General features: G+C 43.4%; 1 protein-coding gene across 1 annotated transcript in view; it reads right to left on the bottom strand.

Annotated features, from left to right (window-relative positions):
- GPATCH11 (G-patch domain containing 11) overlaps positions 1–21307 on the bottom strand; it is a 235063-nt gene that overhangs the window by 46561 nt on the left and 167195 nt on the right. Inside the window, exon 5 of the mRNA XM_073627704.1 lies at positions 9794–9884. Within this exon, the coding sequence (XP_073483805.1) occupies positions 9794–9884 (91 nt within the window). The remainder of the gene's footprint in view (positions 1–9793; positions 9885–21307) is intronic.

Genomic DNA, 21307 nt, shown 5'->3' with positions numbered 1-21307 from the left:
AATTTAGGTAACAGTGATCACAGGTCAATTGGCTTCAGTATAAATTACAGAAATAGTGCCCTCACTGACACTCTTACCTCAAAGACTAAAGGAGGCTAAATGAAAGCCTCTTACAAGACAAAGAAGTAATATCGGAGATCTCTAGAGAACTACAGTTCTATTTCCAAACCAATGACACATCGGATTGCAAACCCGGCATTGTGTGGGAGGCTCACAAAGCAGTCATGAGGGGACTGCTTATCAAGCATGGCTCAAGAATTAAAAAACAACGGACCCAACAACTTAACTCACTGCTAGACGACCTAAGACGGTTAGAAACGCGTCATAAACAGTCCCCATCCCCTTCCTTAGAGACAGAACTCTTTACCCACAGATTGCAAATTAACGACCTACTACAATTCAAAGCCAAAGCATCGATACAGATTTGTAGGAAAATGTCATATGAATGGGGTAACAAATGCGGTAAACTGCTAGCGAGATCCCTACGAGACCAGAGACTGGCGACTTACATACCTCACATATTATCACCACAAGGAACCAAAATTTCCAAATCTCATGACATTGCTCGTGAATTTCAGAAATTTTACTCAGCCCTATATAACATACATAGACTCCCCCCAACACAAGAAGACATGCAAGACTACCTGACTTCTTCTCAGATGTCAAAATTGCCCGAATCAGCTAGGGAAGCTTTAGAAGACCCTATTACGATTGAAGAAGTACAGGGAGCGATAGCGTCATCCAAACCAGGGAAGGCCCCGGGCCCAGATGGACTTACCATTTTATACTATAAAACTTTTATGCCATCGTTAAGTCCATATATGGTAAAATTATTTAATATGGTAAGCCCCATTTCACCCTTTGCTATGGAATCGCTGCAAGCTCACATTGCGGTAATCCCAAAGGAAGGGAAAGACCCTTCCTCTTGCGGGAACTATAGACCGATCTCCCTGCTTAATATTGATCTCAAGCTGTTCACCAAAGTTCTTGCAAACAGAATCCAACAACACTTACCACACTTGATCCATTTAGATCAAGTAGGATTTGTTCCCACTAGAGAGGCTAGAGACAATACCACCAAGGTGCTTAATCTGCTACACATGGTAAATAAATCCCAAACTCCTTGTGTATTTCTGGGCATGGACGCGGAGAAAGCCTTTGACAGGGTGAATTGGAACTTTATGCTCGCAGTACTTCGATATGCCGGATTCGGAGATCAAATGACTCAATATCTCATCGATATACTGTAAACCCACAGCCCGAGTCCGAGCGAATGGAGTCTTATCAGATCTCTTTCAAATATCAAACGGGACATGACAGGGATGTCCGCTGTCACCCCTCCTCTTCGCCCTGTCACTGGAACCCTTCCTTTGTGCCGTGCGCAAGAACCCAGACGTTGTTGGTATAAAAGTTGGGAACTCTCAACATAAAATCTCGACCTACGCAGATGACATGTTATTCTCCCTTACCAATCCTGTGATATCCCTCCCAAATCTCTTTAAAGAAATCAAAAAATACGGAACCCTTTCCAACCTCAAAATCAATTTTCAAAAATCAGAGGCGATGGGCATTAACCTCCCACAGACTCTCAAGTTACAACTGCAGACAAACTTTAAACTAAAATGGAACAACACGGCCTTGATATATTTAGGTACTATTATCCCAGCCCACATATCAAAGGTATTCGACCTGAATTTTCCCCCTCTACTTTCTAGTGTACGGGCACTATTAAAAAAAATGGTCATCCGGCTTACACTCGTGGTTCGGTCGCTGCAATATACTAAAAATGAGCGTATTGCCTAAATTCGTATATCTTCTACAGGCTCTACCCATGCATGTCCCCACCACCTACTTTCGACACATACGACAATTGTTTTTTGAATTTATTTGGGCTCACAAACACCCCCGTTTGAAGAGATCACAACTCACTCTGCCAAAACAATAAGGAGGTCTAGCAGTACCAGACGTTCATAAATACTACCAAGCAGTCCATCTTGGTAGACTGGTTGACTGGAATAGACATAGCTCCCTCAAATTATGGACTCAGATTGAACAGGGTCAAAGTTGACTAGAGCACCTTGGTGTTACGATTCCTTACCTAAAGATATGAAATCCCACCCCATTATTGGCCAAACGACGAAAGTATGTTCTCTCCTGTTCAAAAAGGGATTCATCTCATCCAGAAACTCGCCACTCTTCCCGATTCTGGGAAATCCCTGTTTCACTCAGGGGTACCAAGAAGCTCAATTCAAACAACTAATGTCTACAGGTTGTACTCAGGCCTCCCATTTCCTAAAACAGAAAAAAAGGCCCCTACTGCAAGAACTCATAAACCCGACGGGTACATTTCAACTAAAGTTTTGGAATGCCCTCCAAATCACCCATTTCTTTAGATCCCTTCCTCCACCGCATAAATTTGATCAACCTCTTACAACCCTGGAGGAAATTTATTCAACAGAAGGGACTCTACCACACACACTATCGTGCATGTACAACCTTCTGATTACTCCCCCAGACACCTATTCATTAAAACACATCGCTGACTGGGAACAAGACTTGAACTATACCTTTAGCTCACAACAGAAACAACGCATTATTAAATTTACATACAAATCTTCTATCTGTACAAAAACGCAAGAAACTAATTTCAAAATCTTGACCAGGTGGTACAGAACACCTGAGAAGTTAAATAAAATATTTCCAACATCCTCGGATAGATGCTGGAGATGCCAGGAGGAACGAGGTACATTACTCCATGTGTTTTGGAATTGCCCCGAAATAAAACAATTCTGGTTAGAGGTCAAAAATATTGTGCAGAAATTTACAGACCGGCAAATATCAGATGACCCGGCCTTTTTTCTCCTTCATGTTTCAGATGTGCCGGTGAAAACCTATAAAAAAATCAATTATTCGTCATCTCCTTGACGCCGCCAAATCCTGCATTCCGCTTAAGTGGAAATCCTCACAACCTCAGACGGTTGGGATGTGGCTCAGAAAGGTAATGGAAATCAATAAATTTGAAGACCTTATCCTTACAGCTTGGAACCAACAGGAGAGATACTCCAAAACGTGGTCACTCTGGAACACGTTTGTTTACTCGGATGAAGGCAAGACCTTAATCGGTGCCCCAGATGTAGAATGAGAATAAGAGAAAGAGAGATAGACTCCTATAAGAAATACAGGTCCCTCCCTCAGTATTATATATGTATACCCCTCTGTGTAACCTAGACATAATAGCTCGCAATGTCACATTACCCTCCATCCCCCCCCCCCCTTACCATTGCCACTTCTTTATTCTATTCTTTGTTTTCAGCTTTCTATACTCCTTTCCATTTGTTTTTCTAACCTTGCTCTGTGTATACACAGTGGCAAGATTGACCTTCTTCTAAAGTAAAATGATAAGGGATGTCTACATGGTTTACCAAACTAGACAATGTATTTTCTATGCCGTTTGACAATTTGCTGCCTACTGGTGTAACATTCTTCATTGTTTGGTTCATGTTGAACATATGTTTGTAATGTATCATGGGTCTATGGACCTCTCCCTTTGACTAAATAAATACAAAATTTGTAAAAAAATCACAGAAATAGGAAACATAAGGGGAATACAAAGATACCGAATTTCAAAAGAGTCAACTTCCCTAAACTACGAACCTTGCTAGAAGGCATAAATTGGGATAAAATCTTAGGAACAAAGAACACGGAGGAGAGATGGGTTTGCTTTAAGGGCATATTAAATAAGGGCATTAGCCAATGCATCCCATTGGATAATATATTTAAAAGAGCGAACAAAAGTGCTGGATGGCTTAACTCCAAAGTAAAAATGCATATAAAAGCAAAGGAGAAGGCCTTCAAAAAATACAAGGTTGAGGGATCATCCTCAGCATTCAGACTTTATAAAAAATGCAACAAGAAATGTAAAGGTGCAATAAGGACGGCTAAGATAGAACATGAAAGACACATAGCGGAGGAGAGCAAAAAAAAAAATCCCAAGATTTCTTTAAGTATGTAAACAGTAAAAAAGGGAGGACAGACCATATTGTCCCCATAAAGAATGGGGAAGGACATCTGGTTACAAAGGATGGGGAGATGGCGAAGGTGTTGAATTTATTCCTATCCTCAGTCTTCACGAGGGAATCAGGGGGCTTCAGTAACCAAAACTGCAGTGTTTATCCTCATGACACATCCCAGGAAGCACCTCCATGGTTAACAGAGGACAGAATTAAAATTAGACTTGAGAAGCTTAAGATTAATAAATCATCGGGACCAGATGGCTTGCACCCGAGAGTACTTAGGGAACTAGTCAAGTAATTGCCAGACCATTGTTCCTAATTTTTACTGACAGTCTACTGACTGGAATGGTACCAGCTGATTGGAGAAAAGCCAATGTAGCACCAATATTTAAAAAGGGCCCAAAATACATCCCTGGGAATTACAGACCAGTTAGCCTAACATCAATAGTATGTAAACTCTTGGAGGGGATGATAAGGGACTATATACAAGATTTTAGTAATGAGAACGGTATCATTAGCAGTAATCAGCATGGATTCATGAAGAATCATTCTTGCCAAACCAATCTATTAACCTTCTATGAGGAGGTGAGTTGCCATCTAGATAAAGGAAGGCCGTAGATGTGGTGTATCTGAATTTTGAAAAAGCATTTGACACAGCCCCCATAAACGTTTACTGTACAAAATAAGGTCCGTTGGCATGGACCATAGGGTGAGTACATGGATTGAAAACTGGCTTCAAAGGTGAGTTTGGAGGGTGGTGATAAATTGGGAGTACTCGGAATGGTCAGGGGTGGGTAGTGGGGTCCCCCAGGGTTCTGTGCTGATACCAATCCTATTTAATTTGTTCATAAACGACCTGAAGGATGGGGTAAACAGTTCAATCCCTGTATTTGCGGACGATACTAAGCTAAGCAGGGCAATAACTTCTCCGCAGGATGTGGAAACCTTGCAAAAAGATCTGAACAAATTAATGGGGTGGGCAACTACATGGCAAATGAGGATCAATGTAGAAAAATGTAAAATAATGCATTTGGGTGGCAAAAATATCAATGAAATCTATACACTGGGGGGAGAACCTCTGGGGGAATCTAGGATGGAAAAGGACCTGGGGGTCCTAGTAGATAATAGGCTCAGCAATGGCATGAAATGCCAAGCTGCTGCTAACAAAGCAAACAGAATATTGGCATGCATCAAAAAGGGGATTCATTCCAGAGATAAAATGATAATTCTCCCGCTCTACAAGATTCTGGTTCGGTGGCACCTAGAGTATGCTGTCCAGTTCTGGGCACCAGACCTCAGGAAGGATGTACTGGAAATGGAGTGAGTACAAAGAAGGGCAACAAAGCTAATAAAGGGTCTGGAGGATATTAGTTTTAAGGGAAGGAGAAGAGACGCTTGAGAGGGGATATGATTTCAATTTACAAATACCGTTCTGGTGACCCCACAATAGGGATAAAACTTTTTTGCGGAAGGGAGTTTAATAAGACTCGTGGCCACACATTAAAATTAGAAGAAAAGAGGTTTAACCTTAAATTACGTAGAAGGTTCTTTACTGTAAGAGCGGCAAGGATGTGGAATTCCCTTCCACAGGCGGTGGTCTCAGCGGGGAGCATCGATAGTTTCAAGAAACTATTAGATAAGCACCTGAATGACCACAACATACAGGAACATACAAGGTAATACTGACATATAATCACACACATAGGTTGGACTTGATGGACCTGTGTCTTTTTTCGGCCTCACCTACTATGTAATTATGTAAATACTTACCTCCTCTCTGAAGTTGGTTTTGTACAGAGTCTATCCAATCAGGACCCCAGACATCGGCTGGAGCTGGTGTGCTCGTCCCTGTCAAAGGAAAGACTGGGTTCAAGTAAGTAAAATGGGGGCTCTGGGGGGCAGCTGCATTACAGGAGGTTTTTCACCTTAAAGTGGAGTTCCACCCTGAAAATTTGAATCAGACGCCTCTAAACCTACAAATAAAAAACATTTGGAGGAAAATTTTTTTTTATATTTACCAGAATCGCCCTGTTGCTATGTAGTCCTCCTAATCTGCCACTTCCTGTTCCGTGGTGCTCCTCGTCACTTCCTCCCTCGCCTGTGCTCCTGGGAAATGATGTGTCATCATTTCCCATGAGTCTGTGGGCAGTACTGTGATCAAAAACCACATTATTTCCTGACAAGAAATGACACGATTCAAGGCAGATCACATCGCCGAGATGTGTTTATCTATGTTGCCATAACAATCGGGCGTAACCTTCCTCCGTCGTCGCCCATTGTTATGGCAACTTTAGAAACAATCAGCGATACGGTCGACGGTGAATCGCGTATGCGCGAGATCGAGAGGTGCATGCTGGTTACCCAGCACGCACCTCTCCAAGGCTTATTCAGGAAGAGATATTGATTAGGCTTCACATGCCCACAATCATGATGGCAATGGCCACAACAGGAGGGAGAAAATTGTAAGTAGTAAATTTATATTTTAGAAAGATCCACAATTAACCATATATAATCGTTTTTTATTGTAAGAATGAATTATACTCGGACCAATTTAAAAAAAAAAAAAATTTGGACGGAAACCCGCTTTAACCACTTAAGGACTAGGCTCGTTTTGGAATTTAGGTGTTTACATGTTTAAAACAGTTTTTTTTCTAGAAAATTACTTAGAACTCCCAAACATTATATATTGTTTTTTTTCTAACACCCTAGAGAATAAAATGGAGGTCATTGCAATACTTTTTTTCACACCGTATTTGCGCAGCGGTCTTACAAGCGCGCTTTTTTTGGAAAAATTTCACTTTTTTGCATAAAAAAATAAGACAACAGTAAAGTTAGCCCAATTTTTTTATATTGTGAAAGATAATGTTACGCCGAGTAAATTGATACCCAACATGTCACGCTTCAAAATTGCGCCCGCTCGTGGAATGGCGTCAAACTTTTACCCTCAAAAATCTCATTAGGCGACGTTTAAAAAATTCTACAGGTTGCATGTTTTGTGTTACAGAGGAAGTCTAGGGCTAGAATTATTGTTCTCGCTCTACCGATCATGGCGATACCTCACATGTGTGGTTTGACCACCGTTTTCATATCCGGGCGCTACTCACGTATGCGTTCGCTTCTGCATGCAAGCTCGTCGGGACGGGGCATTTAAAAAAAAAAATTTTATTATTTTTCTTATTTATTTTATATGATTTTATTTATTTTTACACTGTTTAAAAAAAAGTGTCACTTTTATTCCTATTACAAGGAATGTAAACATCCCTTGTAATAGAAAAAAGCATGACAGGTCCTCTTAAATATGAGATCTGGGGTTAAAAAGACCTCAGATCTCATATTTACACTAAAATGCAATAAAAAAAAAGTCTTTTAAAAAAATGACATTGAAAAAAATATGCCTTTAAGACATATAGGTGGAAGTGATGTTTTGACGTCGCTTCCACCCTGCAGTGTCATGGAGACGAGTGGGCGCCATCTTAGCCTCACTCGTCTCCAGGCGCAGCTAGAAGACAGACGTGATTGCCTTCACAGCTACCGACGGCTCCGGTAAGCGGCGGAGGGGACCAGATCGTGGCGGGAGGGGGGGCCCCTCTTCCGCCACCGATAAAAGTGATCTCACGGCGAATCCGCCGCAGAGACCACTTTTATCTGAAAGCCGACCACCGCACGAAAACGGGGATACCGGGGTTATGGCAGACAACGATATCCGCCGCCAAAAAAGGGACGTACATCGGCGTGCAGCGGTCGTCAAGTGGTTAATACATAGCATGCATTAGGGTGAAAAACCTTGAGGGTTTACAACCCCTTTAAAGATAAAAAACAAAACAAAAAAAACACAAATAAATAAATAAACAAATAAATAAAAAGTGAACACAATTCTCACATACACATTTTGTGGTGATTTTTTGGGAGGGTTACTGAGGAACTCTAGTCAGAAAATTAAGTCCTGCTAGATCACTCCATGCTTTTGCAGTTATAGCTATGTAAATCATTAAAAATAAGAGCCTATACTGTTAAACCGCTTGCTGTTCATCGCACGACGATATACGTTGGCACAATGGCACAGCTGCGCAAATGGGCATAACTGTAGCCCCCTTTAAATCGTGGGCTAGTGGGCACGCGTACCCGCGGGCTCGATGTCCACCGGTGGCCTGCGATCGTGACACAGAGGCAGAATGGGGAGATACCTATATAAACAAGGCATTTTTTCTGCCTAGCAACCTGACAGGGAGCTACTGCTCCCTGTCATCGGGAGCAGTGATCTCTGTCATGTTTTAGTGAGCCCATCCCCCCTACAGTTAGAACATACTGAGGGAACACAGTTAACCGCTTGATCGCCCCCCACTGTTTAACCCCTTCCCTTCCAGTATCATTTACACAGTAATCAGTGCATTTTTATAGCACTGATCGCTGTATAAATGTCACTGGTCCCAAAATAGGGTCAAAAGTGTCCGATGTGTCCACCGCAATGTCGCAGTCACAATAAAAATTGCAGGTCGCCGCCATTACTAAAAAAAAAAATAATAAAAATGCCATAAATCTATCCCCTATTTTGTAGACGCTATAACTTTTGTGCAAACCAATCAATATACGCTTATTGTGATCTTTACCAAGAATATGTAGAAGAATACATATTGGCCTAAACTGAGGAAGAAATTATTTTTTAATATTTTTTTTTGGGATATTTATTATAGCAAAAAGTACAAAATGTCGCTCTTTTTTTTTTTATTTATAGCGCAAAAAATAAAAAACGCAGAGGTGATCAAATATCACCAAAAGAAAGCTCTATTTGTGGGGAAAAAAAAGGACGTCAATTTTGTTTGGGTGCAACGTCGCACAACCGCGCAATTCTCAGTTAAAGCGACGTAGTGCCGTATCACAAAAAATGCTCTGGTCAGGAAGGGGGTAAATCCTTCCAGAGCTAACGTGGTTAAAATCCACTGTCTCACCCTGCCTGCACGTGCTTAGTTACTCTATATTTTCTGGCCGAAAATGTAGATTCCGACCTGTCAACGGCCTAAAGATTTACTGCTGCTCATGGGCTCTGGGCTTAAGCAAAATGGCAGCTTCCAGCAAGAAGAAAAGGGAACAATGCTGCAGCCAATTAACAGCACACACTCATTTTGGTAACATAATTATTAAATGAGAAGTCCAGCCTGAGCTTGTTTGGTTGGGCTTCTCCTATGGGTCACAGGAGTGCTATTCGTTTTGCACTCCTGTGACCCGTTTTTAGCAGAGAGTGGGCTGAAGCCCACTCTCTGCTGACGTCACTGGAATCAGTCCAGGCACCGCATCATCACAACAATAAAGTCTGGATCCTCCAGGTGCCTGGACTGATGACTGTCTCAGCCTCTCAGTGGGCCGATGAGAGCCTAAGACAGCAGCCCCCACCCCTTCACAGCTCAGCGCTCCAGTGAGTGCGGGGGAGCGTAGCAGAGATCCACTAACTGACAGTCAGCAGCTCTCTGCTCGGGAAGCTGAGAGAACCGAGCCATCTGAGGTGTTCGATGGCTCGGTCCAATGCTGCATCCACCTAGGTAAGTATGATGGGCAAAATGGGGGTATACAAACACTGGGACATGTTTTACCTTAATACAGGGAATACATTCGAGTGAAAAAGGCTTAGCCTTCACAACCAGCTAGAGAGATATTAGGGATGGCTTGTTTTAAAGCTCTGTTACTGCTGTTTAGGAATGTGTAAATGGTTTAATGTTCATAGTCTAGGCATATGTGACAAAGACTTAAAAAAATTATATGAGGATTACTGCAAATCTTTAATTTACCTTCTGCTCATCTAGATGCAGACATGCTTTCTGGCTTCTCCTTAGGTCACCTTCTAGTTTCTGCTCTTCCTTTTTGCTTCGTAATCTTGACCTAACATAAAAAAGTAATCTTTAATAAAAGAAATCTGTGGTCACAACATACATTTTTATTTTATAAAATCAGCATTGTAAGGAGGGAAGACATTGTCCTGGTTGAGGTAAAAGGAGGATTGGAAGGAGGAAACCACCTTAGGCTACTTTTCACACTCAGACCGTCCGAGCGTTAGAAAACTAGCGGCGCTTTACCGGCAGTGTGATGGTGGGAGCGGGGCACTTTTAACTCCTAAGAAGGGGTTAAAAGCACCCGCAAAGCGCCGCTGCCGAAGCACTTTGCAGGCTCTTCGGCAGCGATGCCCACTGATTTCAATGGGCAGGGTGGTTTGAGACCGGAGTACACACCGCTCCCGCACCGCCCCAAAGATGCTGCTTGTGAGACTTTGCAGATCGTCCAGCAAGCGCACCGCCCCAGTGTGAAAGCACTCAGCATTCAGAAACCCTCTGCACCTACGTAATAGCAAGGAAAAAGGTCACCTTGCAAGTGAGGTCAGAAAAAGGACTATACCTAATGGGTTCAATGGGCAGCCTTTAAGGCTCCATTCACAACAATGCGTTTTTTTTCCTGCTTTTTGCAGAAATGCAGGACTTTTTTTTGATATGGGTTCCTATGGAACCCGTTCACATTAATGCATTTTAGTGTCTCTGCATTTTTGGAAAGGGCCAGGGACTTTATTTTCAGCAGCATGCAGCATTTTGCATGTAATAGACTTCAATGGACCCGCATCCAAAACGCAAGTACCACTTTTTTACCGCAATGTGCAGTTTGTTTTTTTTGCTTTACACTTACTGTATATAGCTGGTTGCTAAGGCTGCATCAATAACAACCGATGAGTCATCAGCAGTCGGTGGGGCTGAATGTGAAAAAAAAAAAGGACTGCAAGCAAAAATAAATAAAAAATCGTAAAAAAAAAAAAACAACAACCTACGTGGGGTCACCCCTCCAGGACCATACCAGGCCCTTCGGGGGGGACCCCACACCAAAAAAAAAAAAAAAGGCATGGGGTCCCCCCCAAAATCCATACCAGACCCTTATCCAAGCATGCAACCCAGCAGGTCAGGAAAGAGAGGTGATAAGGGGATGAGGGAGCACCCCCCCTTCCCCTCCTGAACTACACCAGGTCGCATGCTCTCAACAAGGGGGGGCTCTGGGAGGTGGTTGTGGGAGGTCTGCGAGCAGAGGACTTATCAGAATCTGGAAGCCCCCTTTAACATGGGGACCCCCGGATCCCACTCCCCCCCCCCCATATCAATGAGTATGGGGTACATTGTTACCCTACCCATTCACAAAAAAAAAAAAAGACAACACAAAGAGACTGTTTTTGACAAGTGCTGGCTGCCTCCATTGTGTCAGCTCCCGCTGTTTGCCATTTCTTATATAACACGGGGCATGGCCATCCGGTCATGTCACCTACAGACCCCGCCGCTTGTGATGTCACATTTTTTAAAAAATTAAAATTTTGTTCCCCCCCCAGAATCCATACCAGACCCTTGGTATGGACCACACGCTGTTTTTTTTCACAATTTTTTTAATTTTTTGCCGGCAATTCTTTTTTTTTTTTTTTTCTTTTTTACATTTAGCTGTCAGCAGTGAACATTCCCTGACGGTCCGCTTCTTAGCAACCGGCTATATACAGTGAATGTGAAAAAAAAAAAACACACACACAAAGCACAAATCGCTGCAACAAAAAAGCATGGCAAAAAGCACTGCAGAAATGCTCAAAAGCAACATACATAGATGTGAATCGAGCCTAAAAAAGCTGAAAGATCCAGGTTAAGGTCCCACGGGGGGGGGGATTTACTAAAACTGGTGCACAGAAACTGGTGCAGCTGTGCATAGTAACCAATAAGCTTCTAGGATTTAGTGACAAAGCTTAAATGAATAAGCTGAAGTTATAAGCCAATTGGTTACTATGCACAGCTGTACCAGATTCTGTGTGCACCAGTTTTAATAAATTTCCCCCATGAAGTCAGGAGGGAAATGTGTTTAACACCTTGCACAAAGGCCTTAACTAAGGAATGAGAGACCAAAGGTCTCTGAAACAAAAGAGTAAGGGTCAAGACTTGATACTTCATATATTGTTAAAGGCCAGATGCTGGTTCAGACTAGACTGGAAATGACAGGATGTATCTCATGGATTACTTCCTAGGATGGAATTTCCTACCCTTGCACCACACAAAGTAAGCTTTCCAGGTACAATCGTAGACTTTGTGAGAAGTTGACTTCCTAGGCTTTAGAAAGGTAAGGATGACCAAATCGATAGGCCCCTGCCCCCCATGATCTCGACCTCAACAGCCATGCCATTAAAGCTAATGACAAAGAATCAGGCTGGTGGAACAGCCCTTGAGACAGAAAATCTGAGAAATCCAGGAGGGTCCACAGAAAGTCTTCCAGGAGTATGTATAAGTACTACATCCTTCTGAGTCAGTTCAGTGTGCTTAGAATCACTGGAATGCCCTCCATCTCAATCCTGCATTGGAGATGAGGGAAGAGCTGCACAAAAGAAAAAGTGTAGATAAGGTGGAACCGATACCACAGATTTACCAGAGCATACATCGTGAAGGCCCAAGGGTCCCTAAACAGAGCCACAAACGTGTTGTTGAATGCAAACACCAGAAGATCCACATGCAGCTTTCCCCACTGTTGTCAAAGGGCTTGGAAAACCTGTATTCCTGAATCCAGACTGATGTTGAGGGTTGAGAAAGCCTGCAGATCGCAGACAGAACCAGAACGCGCAGTGCTACTCTGAGTGGCATGACCTCTGCTGCTTTCTTTCTTGATGATGAAAGCCATGGCATTGTCTAACAGCATGATAGTTGGGTGGCCTCGTAGCTGAGAGGTCCAGCGTTAAAGGTATACCTAAAATTTCCCTGAATTCTGCAATTTTAGTGAGATGTTCTCCTCCTGGCTACCAAGTCCCCTGCACCAAAAGTGCTTCCGGGACCCTATCACCAGCCTGACAGGCTTGCCTTGGTTGTGAGAATTTTACACTTCTTTAGAGGGCAAGGGTTTCCATTGCGTTTGGAAATCCACTTTGCCAGGCAAAAATTGGCCTTGCAGGTCAGATGAATGGGGCGGTCCAAACATTGAGTCTGTCTATTGCATGATTTCAGAACGTTAGCTGCAAAAGTCTGAAGTTAAACTGGGTATATGATGCTACCCTGAAGGAAGCTACCATCAGGCCCAAAGATCCTTGTGCGGGCACAAATCAAGAGCTAACCCTAGGATGGTAAGAACTGTGAACATGAGCAGAGGGACAGAGGATTGCACCAGGGTGGGAAGATCCTGGACAGAGCTGTATCCAATGTCCTATTTATTCCAATTGGTGAGTCAGTTTCAGCACTGACTTTCAAAGGTTGAAAATCAAACTTAAAAGTGTTACAAAACCCACAACAGTAAAATCAGTCTGTATATGCAGTAAAGCATGCTTGCTATACTCACTGTGGAACCTAAGTGGTTAATCCTTTTCATTGTGTATAAAGGCTGTTTGATCCTGTCTCTCTGATCCTCCTCTTCTTCCACTGTCTCCAAAAAATAACCTGATATTTACAGAGCCAGTGGACGGGCTGCACATGCTCAGTTTGGTGTGCATTGCTAGAGAGTTTTTTTTTTTTTCTTGGGACAGTGAATGTGATCAGCACAGGACCAGACAGAGGATCAGGGGAGAATGAAAACTCCTCCTTTTACTAAAATAATTGCATTTCCATGTTCTGTGTACTGTGGGAGACCAGATATAGTGATTGCAGGGTCCTGGGTTTAGTCTCTCTACAGCAGGGGTAGGCAACCTTAGAGTGGTGGAGATCTATCTGAACAACATGGGAGAAATCAAAGATCACCAGGCACAACGCACTATTTTTGGGAGTTAACCTAGCAAGGCCATTAAAAAGTAAGACCGTTTTGAAGAAAACTTGGAGCCAATTCACTCCGGGATCACGCGGTAATGCAGCAAACACTCGTTTTCGCCGTGTCGTGCATTTTGACCGTTCAATCAACTGAATGCGCTGCGAATCACACTGAAATGCAGAAAACGTAATGCATGCATTACTTTTAAAAGCACATTGCAGCAAACAGCATGGCACTGTGGAGACATTCGATATGGTGCCCACAAACGCAGTGCGTTTGCAATCTGCATTTGGGGTGCTGTTACCAATACACTGGCACCTGCATGCAGTTCGCAAAGACAGTGTGCTCACCGGCAGTGTGGGAAACGCGCATGGAATACATGTTTCCTGCACCATATTTTGGTGTGAACCGGCCCTTAGAAAAATATACCAGTAATACAAATGTCAATGTAAAAATATGAACTTATCCAGGTCAGGAGTCTATAGCCCGGCGTTCACAGGTCAGGAGTCTATAGCCCGGCGTTCACAGGTCAGGAGTCTATAGCCCGGCGTTCACAGGTCAGGAGTCTATAGCCCGGCGTTCACAGGTCAGGAGTCTATAGCCCGGCGTTCACAGGTCAGGAGTCTATAGCCCGGCGTTCACAGGTCAGGAGTCTATAGCCCGGCGTTCACAGGTCAGGAGTATATACAATGGATATAAAAAGTCTACACACCCCTGTTAAAATGTCAGGTTTCTGTGATGTAAATAAATGAGACAAAGATAAATCATTTCAGAACTTTTTCCACCTTTAACGCCCATGCTATAGCCGAAAGACGGCTACAGCGCGGGCCTAAAGTGCCAGGAGGGCATCCATATACATCCTCCAGTGCATGAGCTGCCTGCGCGCCTCCTGTGGGGTGTGCGCGGCACACTCTGATCAGCAAGCCCATGAGACTCGGCCGATCAAAAATCGGAGTAAGGGGCCAATCCTGACCCCTTACCACGTGATCAGCTGTCAGCCAATGATGTAAACAGAGCTGACAGCGTGAGGGGAAAAAAAACCCTGGTCACCAGCTTCTGTCACAGAGACATCAGTCCCGAACACGGACCGCCACCCCATCTGTGCCCACCAGTGCCACAATCAGCGACGATCGTGCTGCCAATCAGTGACATCAGTGCTGCCAATCAGTGACGATCAGTGCTGCCAATCAGAGCCTCATCATCAGTGTCACCTACCAGTGCCCATCAATGCCACCTACCAGTGCCCAATGCCACCTATCAGCGTCCTTCAGTGCCGTCCTATCAGCGCACATCAATGAAGGAGAAAAATTACCTGTTTGCAAAATTTTATAACAAAATTATGAAAACTGTTTATTTTTTAACATTATTATTTAACTGTTTATTTTTTAATATTTTTTTTGTTTGTTTGTTTAACAAAAAATAAAAACCCCCAAAAGAAAGCTCTATTTGTGTGAAAAAAAAAATAAAAATGTAATTTGGGGACAGTGTAACATGACCGCACAACTGTCGAAGTGCGACAGCGCTGGAAGCTGAAAATTGGCCTGGGCAGGAAGGGGGTTTAAGTGCCCAGTATGCAAGTGGTTAATGTGACCAATAAACTGCACAACTCAATTGAAAAACAAACTGAAATCTTTTAAAGGGGGGGGGGGGGGGGAGAGTAAAAATAAAAAACTAAAATAATGTGGTTGCATAAGTGTGCACACCTTCTTATAACTGGGGATGTAGCTGTGTTCAGAATTAAGCAATCACATTCAAACTCATGTTAAATAGGAGTCAGTGCACACCTGCCATAATGTAAAGTGCCTCTTATTAACCCTAAATAAAGTTTGTAGGTCTTTCCTGACATTTTCTTAGTCACATCCTACACCAAAAGCCATGGTCTGCAGAGAGCTTCCAAAGCATCAGAGAGATCTCATCATTACAGGGTACAAAAGAAAAAATATGGCACAACAGGGACATTAGCAAGAACTGGATGCCTCTCCACAATTGATGAAGATGAGAAGAAAACTGGTCAGGGACTCTGCCAAGAGGCCTACAGCAACATTAAAGGAGCTGCAAGTACATCTGGCAAGTACTGGCTGTGTGGTACATGTGCAAACAATCTCCCGTATTCTTCATATGTCTGGGTTATGGGGTAGAGTGACAAGGTGGAAGCCTTTTCTTACCAAGAAAAACATCCTAAATTTTGCAAAAACACATCTGAAGTCCCCCAAAAGCATGTGGGAAAATGTGTTAAGGCCAGATGAAACCAAGGTTGAACTTTTGGGCCATAATTCCATAAGATATGTTTGGCGCAAAAACAATACTGCACATCACCAAAAGAACACCATACCCACAGTAAAGCATGGTGGTGGCAGTATCATGCTTCGGGGCTGTTTTTCTTCAGCTGGAACAGGGGCCTTAGTCAAGGTAGAGGGAATTATGAACAGTATCAAATACCAGTCAATATTGGCACACAACGTTCAGGCTTCTGCTAGAAAGCTAAACATAAAGAGGAACTTCATCTTTCAGCATGACAACGACCCAAAGCATAAATCCAAAGCAACAAAGAAATGGCTTCACCAGAAGATTAAAGTTTTGGAATGGCCCAGCCAGAGCCCAGACCTGAATCCAATTTAACATTTTTGGGTTGATCTGAAGAGGGCTGTGCACAGGAGATGCCCCTGCAATCTGACAGATTTGGAGATTTTCTGCAAAGAAGAGTGGGCAAATATTGTCAAATCAAGATGTGCCATGCTGATAAGAACTCATGCCCAAAAAGACCAAGTGCTGTAATAAAATCAAAAGGTGCTTCAACAAAGTATTACTTTTAGGGTGTGCACACTTCTACAAGCATATTATTTTAGTTTTTTATTTTTACTTCCTGCCACCTAAAAGATTTCATTTTTTTGTTCAAATGAGTTGTACAGTTTATAGGTCACATTAAAAGGTGGAAAAAGTTCTGAAGTTTATAGGTCACATTAAAAGGTGGAAATTATTTATCTTGGTCTCATTTTTTTACATCACAGAAACCTGACATTTCATATCCACTGTAGCCCAGCATTTACAGGTCAGGAGTATAAAGCCCACTACTGTTTTGCCCTTCCCTACTGATCAGTGCCTTACCTGATGGTTCAGACATGCTGCTTTCCGTCCAATCCCCTCACATCTATACACAGTGCCTGTATGAGATGTAGAAAATGGGTGGGACAGATGTGAGGGGAGGATCACAAGAGTCAGTGTAGCCATGCTGCAGAGCCGGCTGCTTCTGTGTGCTGCTCTGCTTGGTATTTGGGTAGGAGTTGTTTTGGCAGTGTGGTCTGGACTGCGGACATGAGATTCACCTGTCACGCTCTTGTGATCGATGGGGTTGCTGACCCCCGGTCTACAGAGTTTATCCTGTCCGCACTGCCCACTGACTGACAGTGTTTGGGAGGACTGGTCCATTAACAGGACATTGCCCAGGTATGCCAAAACATATATACCCTGAAAAAGAAGCAGAGCTAGGACCAGGGTAAGCCTAGGGTGCCGTGGAAAGGTCAAAAATGTTGAGGAAAGATGGGAGTATGCAATTAAGCATCCCTGATGTCCACAGTGGCCAGACGATCCCCAGGAATGATGGGGGCAAGGACAGACCTGGTTGATTCCATGCAGAACTTTTGACAGGAAATAGAGTTTCTCAATTTGCCTTGATAACTGTGAATAAGTGCTAAGAGAAACCCAGAAATGGTTATGTGTTTGAGACTAGGGTAATGGCCCTCTAAGAGGAGCTGCTGAATAAACAGCAAGAAAATACACCAGTCTTTGCAGGGAGAGAGGCAAATTCAAGAGCATGAAATGGGGAAGAGGCAGAGTCTGAAAGTCCAGGTTGTAGCCCCTGGAAATGACACACTGGACCCAAATGTCTGAGATTTCTCAGAACCAAAAGGCTGAAAAGGTCAGCAGGCATCTCCCCACTCTGACAAGTGGGGGTGCCCCTTTACTGAGAAAAGGGCTAGAAGCCAGTTTGGCAGTCTTGGAGATTCACATTTTCCAACAAAAGTGTGCTCCTCTATCTACCACAATCACCTGTATATGTGCCCAACTCAAAAAACAGGATTTTTAAAAACAGCTTACCTGTAAAATCCTTTTCTTTGAAGTACATCAGGGGACACAGAGCCATAGTAGTTACTATGTGGGTTATAGGCCACCTTCAGGTGATGGACACTGGCACGCCCTAAGACAAGAAGTGCACTCCCTATATAACCCCTCCCACTACTGGGAGTACCTCAGTTTTGTAGCCAAGCAATATACGTGTATACCAAAGAAGGGAGGGACCTCTGTGTCCCCTGATGTACTACGAAGAAAAGGATTTTTACAGGTAAGCTGTTTTTAAAAATCCTGTTTTCTTTTCATACATCAGGGGACACAGAGCCATAGTAGTTACTATGTGAGATGTCCCATAGCAATGGCAACTGAAGGGAGGGAGACACAACAAAAAAGGTAGGGCATTAGGAAACTAGAGGACTTATACTGCAGCCTGCAGTACACTACGCCCAAAGGCAATATCCTCATGACCTTTTACATCGATTTGATAGAATCTGGTAAATGTATGAAGCCAAGTTGTGGCCTTGCAGATCTGAGCCATGGAGGCCTGATGATGCACCGCCCAAGAGGCACTAACCGCCCTGGTGGAGTGCGCTTTAACATGAAAAGGAGGAATTATCTTCTTTAGACCATGAGCTTGAACAATCACTTGACAAATCCATTTGGGAATAGTAGATTTTGATGCTGCCTGTCCTTTTTTAGGACCTTCTGGCAGTACAAACAAAACATCTGTTTTGCGAATCTGAGCGGTTTCCTTTAAATAGACCTTGACCGCTCTCACTACATCAAGGGAATGTAGTGACTTCTCTTCCCTAGATTGAGGCTCCGGGAAAAAAGAAGGCAGAACAATATCCTGGTTTAAATGAAAACCTGTCACTACCTTTGGTAGGAATTCAGGATGAGGCCGCAATACCACCTTATCCTTATGCATAATCACATATGGCTCTTTACAAGACAGAGCCGACAATTCCGATGCCCTTCTGGTAGAGGATATGGCAACCAAAAAGATTATTTTTCTCGTCAAAAGAACCAAGGGAATTTTCCGTATAGGCTCAAAAGGCTGTTTCTGTAAAGCCGACAAGACTAAATTCAAATCCCAAGGATTCAGGGGTGCCCTGACGGGAGGAATAATCCGTGTTACCCCCTGAATAAAGCTACGTACCAGAGAGTGAGAAGCAAGAGGCCGTTGAAAGAATACTGATAAGGCCGAGACCTGGCCCTTGATAGTACTCAAGGCCAGCTTCATTTCCAATCCTATTTGCAGGAATTCAAGGATCCTACCTATGACATACTTCCCGGGGTGCCAACCCCTGGATCCACACCAGGAGACATATGCCTTCCAGACTCTATAGTATATGACTCTGGGGGCCGGCTTCCTAGCATTAACCAAAGTAGACACTACTGAAGGAGATAACCCATGGTCCTTTAGAATGTGGGTTTCAATAGCCAAACCGTTAAATTTAGCATTTGTAAGGTAGGATGGAATACCGGACCTTGTGCAAGAAGGTCTAGCCACAACGGCAGGGTCCAAGGGTCCCCTACTGCCATCTTTATGATCTCGGCAAAGCAAGATCTTCTGGGCCACGCTGGGGCCACCAGAATCACCACTTTCCGTTCCTGCTTGATCCTGTGGAGAAGGCGCGGAAGTAGCAGAACCGGAGGGAACGCCTAAATCAGTGAGAACTGATTCCATGGAAAGACCAAGGCGTCTGTTCCGCACGCTAGTGGATCTTTCGACCTTAACACAAAGTTGTCGACCTTGTTGTTGAATATGTACGCAAAAAGATCCACGTCCGGAACACCCCATCTTTGACATATCGACAGAAAGATGTTGGGGTGAAGGGACCATTCTCCCGGAAACAATTGTTGGCGACTCCAGTAGTTGGCCTGCCAATTTTCCATCCCTGGAATGAAAATCGCCGATAGGCAAGGAATGTTGCCTTCTGCCTAAGCTAGAACATGATTCACCTCTTTTTGGGCTGCATGACTTCTCGTGCCCCCTTGGTGATTGATGTAGGCCACAGCCGTGGCATTGTCGGATTGAATCCTGACAGGACATTTCCATGACTCGGACCACTTCCCCTGGACAGATGCTTCTTCCAGGACTGCTCCCCAGCCTAGAAGGCTGGCATCCATTGTTACCACTTTCCAGGATACTGGTAGAAAGGATTTCCCCTGTTGAAGGTTGCTGGATATCAACCACCAATAGAGGCTCTTAACCACTTCAGCCCCGGAAGGTTTTACCCACTTCCTGACCAGAGCACTTTTTACAATTTGGCACTGCGTCACTTTAACTGCTAATTGCGCGGTCATGCAATATTGTACCCAAACGAAATTTGCATCCTTTCCCCACAAATAGAGCTTTCTTTTTATGGTATTTGATCACCTCTGCGGTTTTTATTTTTTGCGCTATAAGCGGAAAAAGACCGAAAATTTTGAAATGATATTGATATTTTCTACTTTTTGTTATAAAAAAAAAAAAATCCAATAAACTCAATTTTAGTCATACATTTAGGCCAAAATGTATTCAGCCACGTCTTTGGTAAAAAAAAGTCAATAAGCGTATATTTATTGGTTTGCGCAAAAGTTATAGCGTTTACAAACTAGGGTACATTTTTCCGGAATTTACACAGCTTTCAGTTTATGACTGCCTATCTCATTTCTTGAGGTGCTAAAATGGCGGGGCAGTACACCCCCCCCCCCCCCCCCATGACCTCATTATGGAAAGTAGACACCCCAAGGAAATTGCTGAGAGGCATGTTGAGCCCACTGAATATTTAATTTTTTTGTCCCAAGTGATTGAATAATGACAAAAAAATATATATTTTACAAACAGTTGTCACTAAATGATATATTGCTCACACATGCCATGGGCATATGTGGAATTGCACCTCAAAATACAATCTGCTGCTTTTCCTGAGTACGAGGAATACACAGGTGTGGGACTTTTTGGGAGCCTAGCCGTGTACGGGGCCCCGAAAACCAAGCACCGCCTTCAGGATTTTTGATTTCACTCCTCACTACCTATCACAGTTTTAAAGGCCATAAAATGCTAAGATGGCACAAGCCCCCCCCAAATGACCCCATTTTGGAAAGTAGACACCCCAAGCTATTTGCTGAGAGGCATGTTGAGTCCATGGAATATTTTATATTTTGCCACAAGTTGCGGGAAAATGTCAAACTTTTTTTCTTTTTTTTTTGCACAAAGTTGACACTAAATGATATATTGCTCAAACATGCAATGGACATATATGGAATTACACCCCAAAATACATTCTGCTGCTTCTCCTGAGTACAGGGATACCACATGTGTGGGACTTTTGGGGAGCCTAGCTGCGTACGAGGCCCCGAAAACCAATCACCACCTTCAGGATTTCTAAGGGCGTAAATTTTTGATTTCACTCCTTACTACCTATTACAGTTTCGAAGGCCATAAAATGCCAATATGGCACAAACCCCCCCAAATGACCCCATTTTGGAAAGTAGACACCCCAAGCTATTTGCTGAGAGTC

The sequence above is a fragment of the Aquarana catesbeiana genome, linkage group LG04, assembly GCF_042186555.1.
Source record: "Aquarana catesbeiana isolate 2022-GZ linkage group LG04, ASM4218655v1, whole genome shotgun sequence".
In the NCBI taxonomy this organism is placed as follows: Eukaryota; Metazoa; Chordata; class Amphibia; order Anura; family Ranidae; genus Aquarana; species Aquarana catesbeiana.
This window is presented reverse-complemented; position numbering and strand designations above follow the sequence as displayed.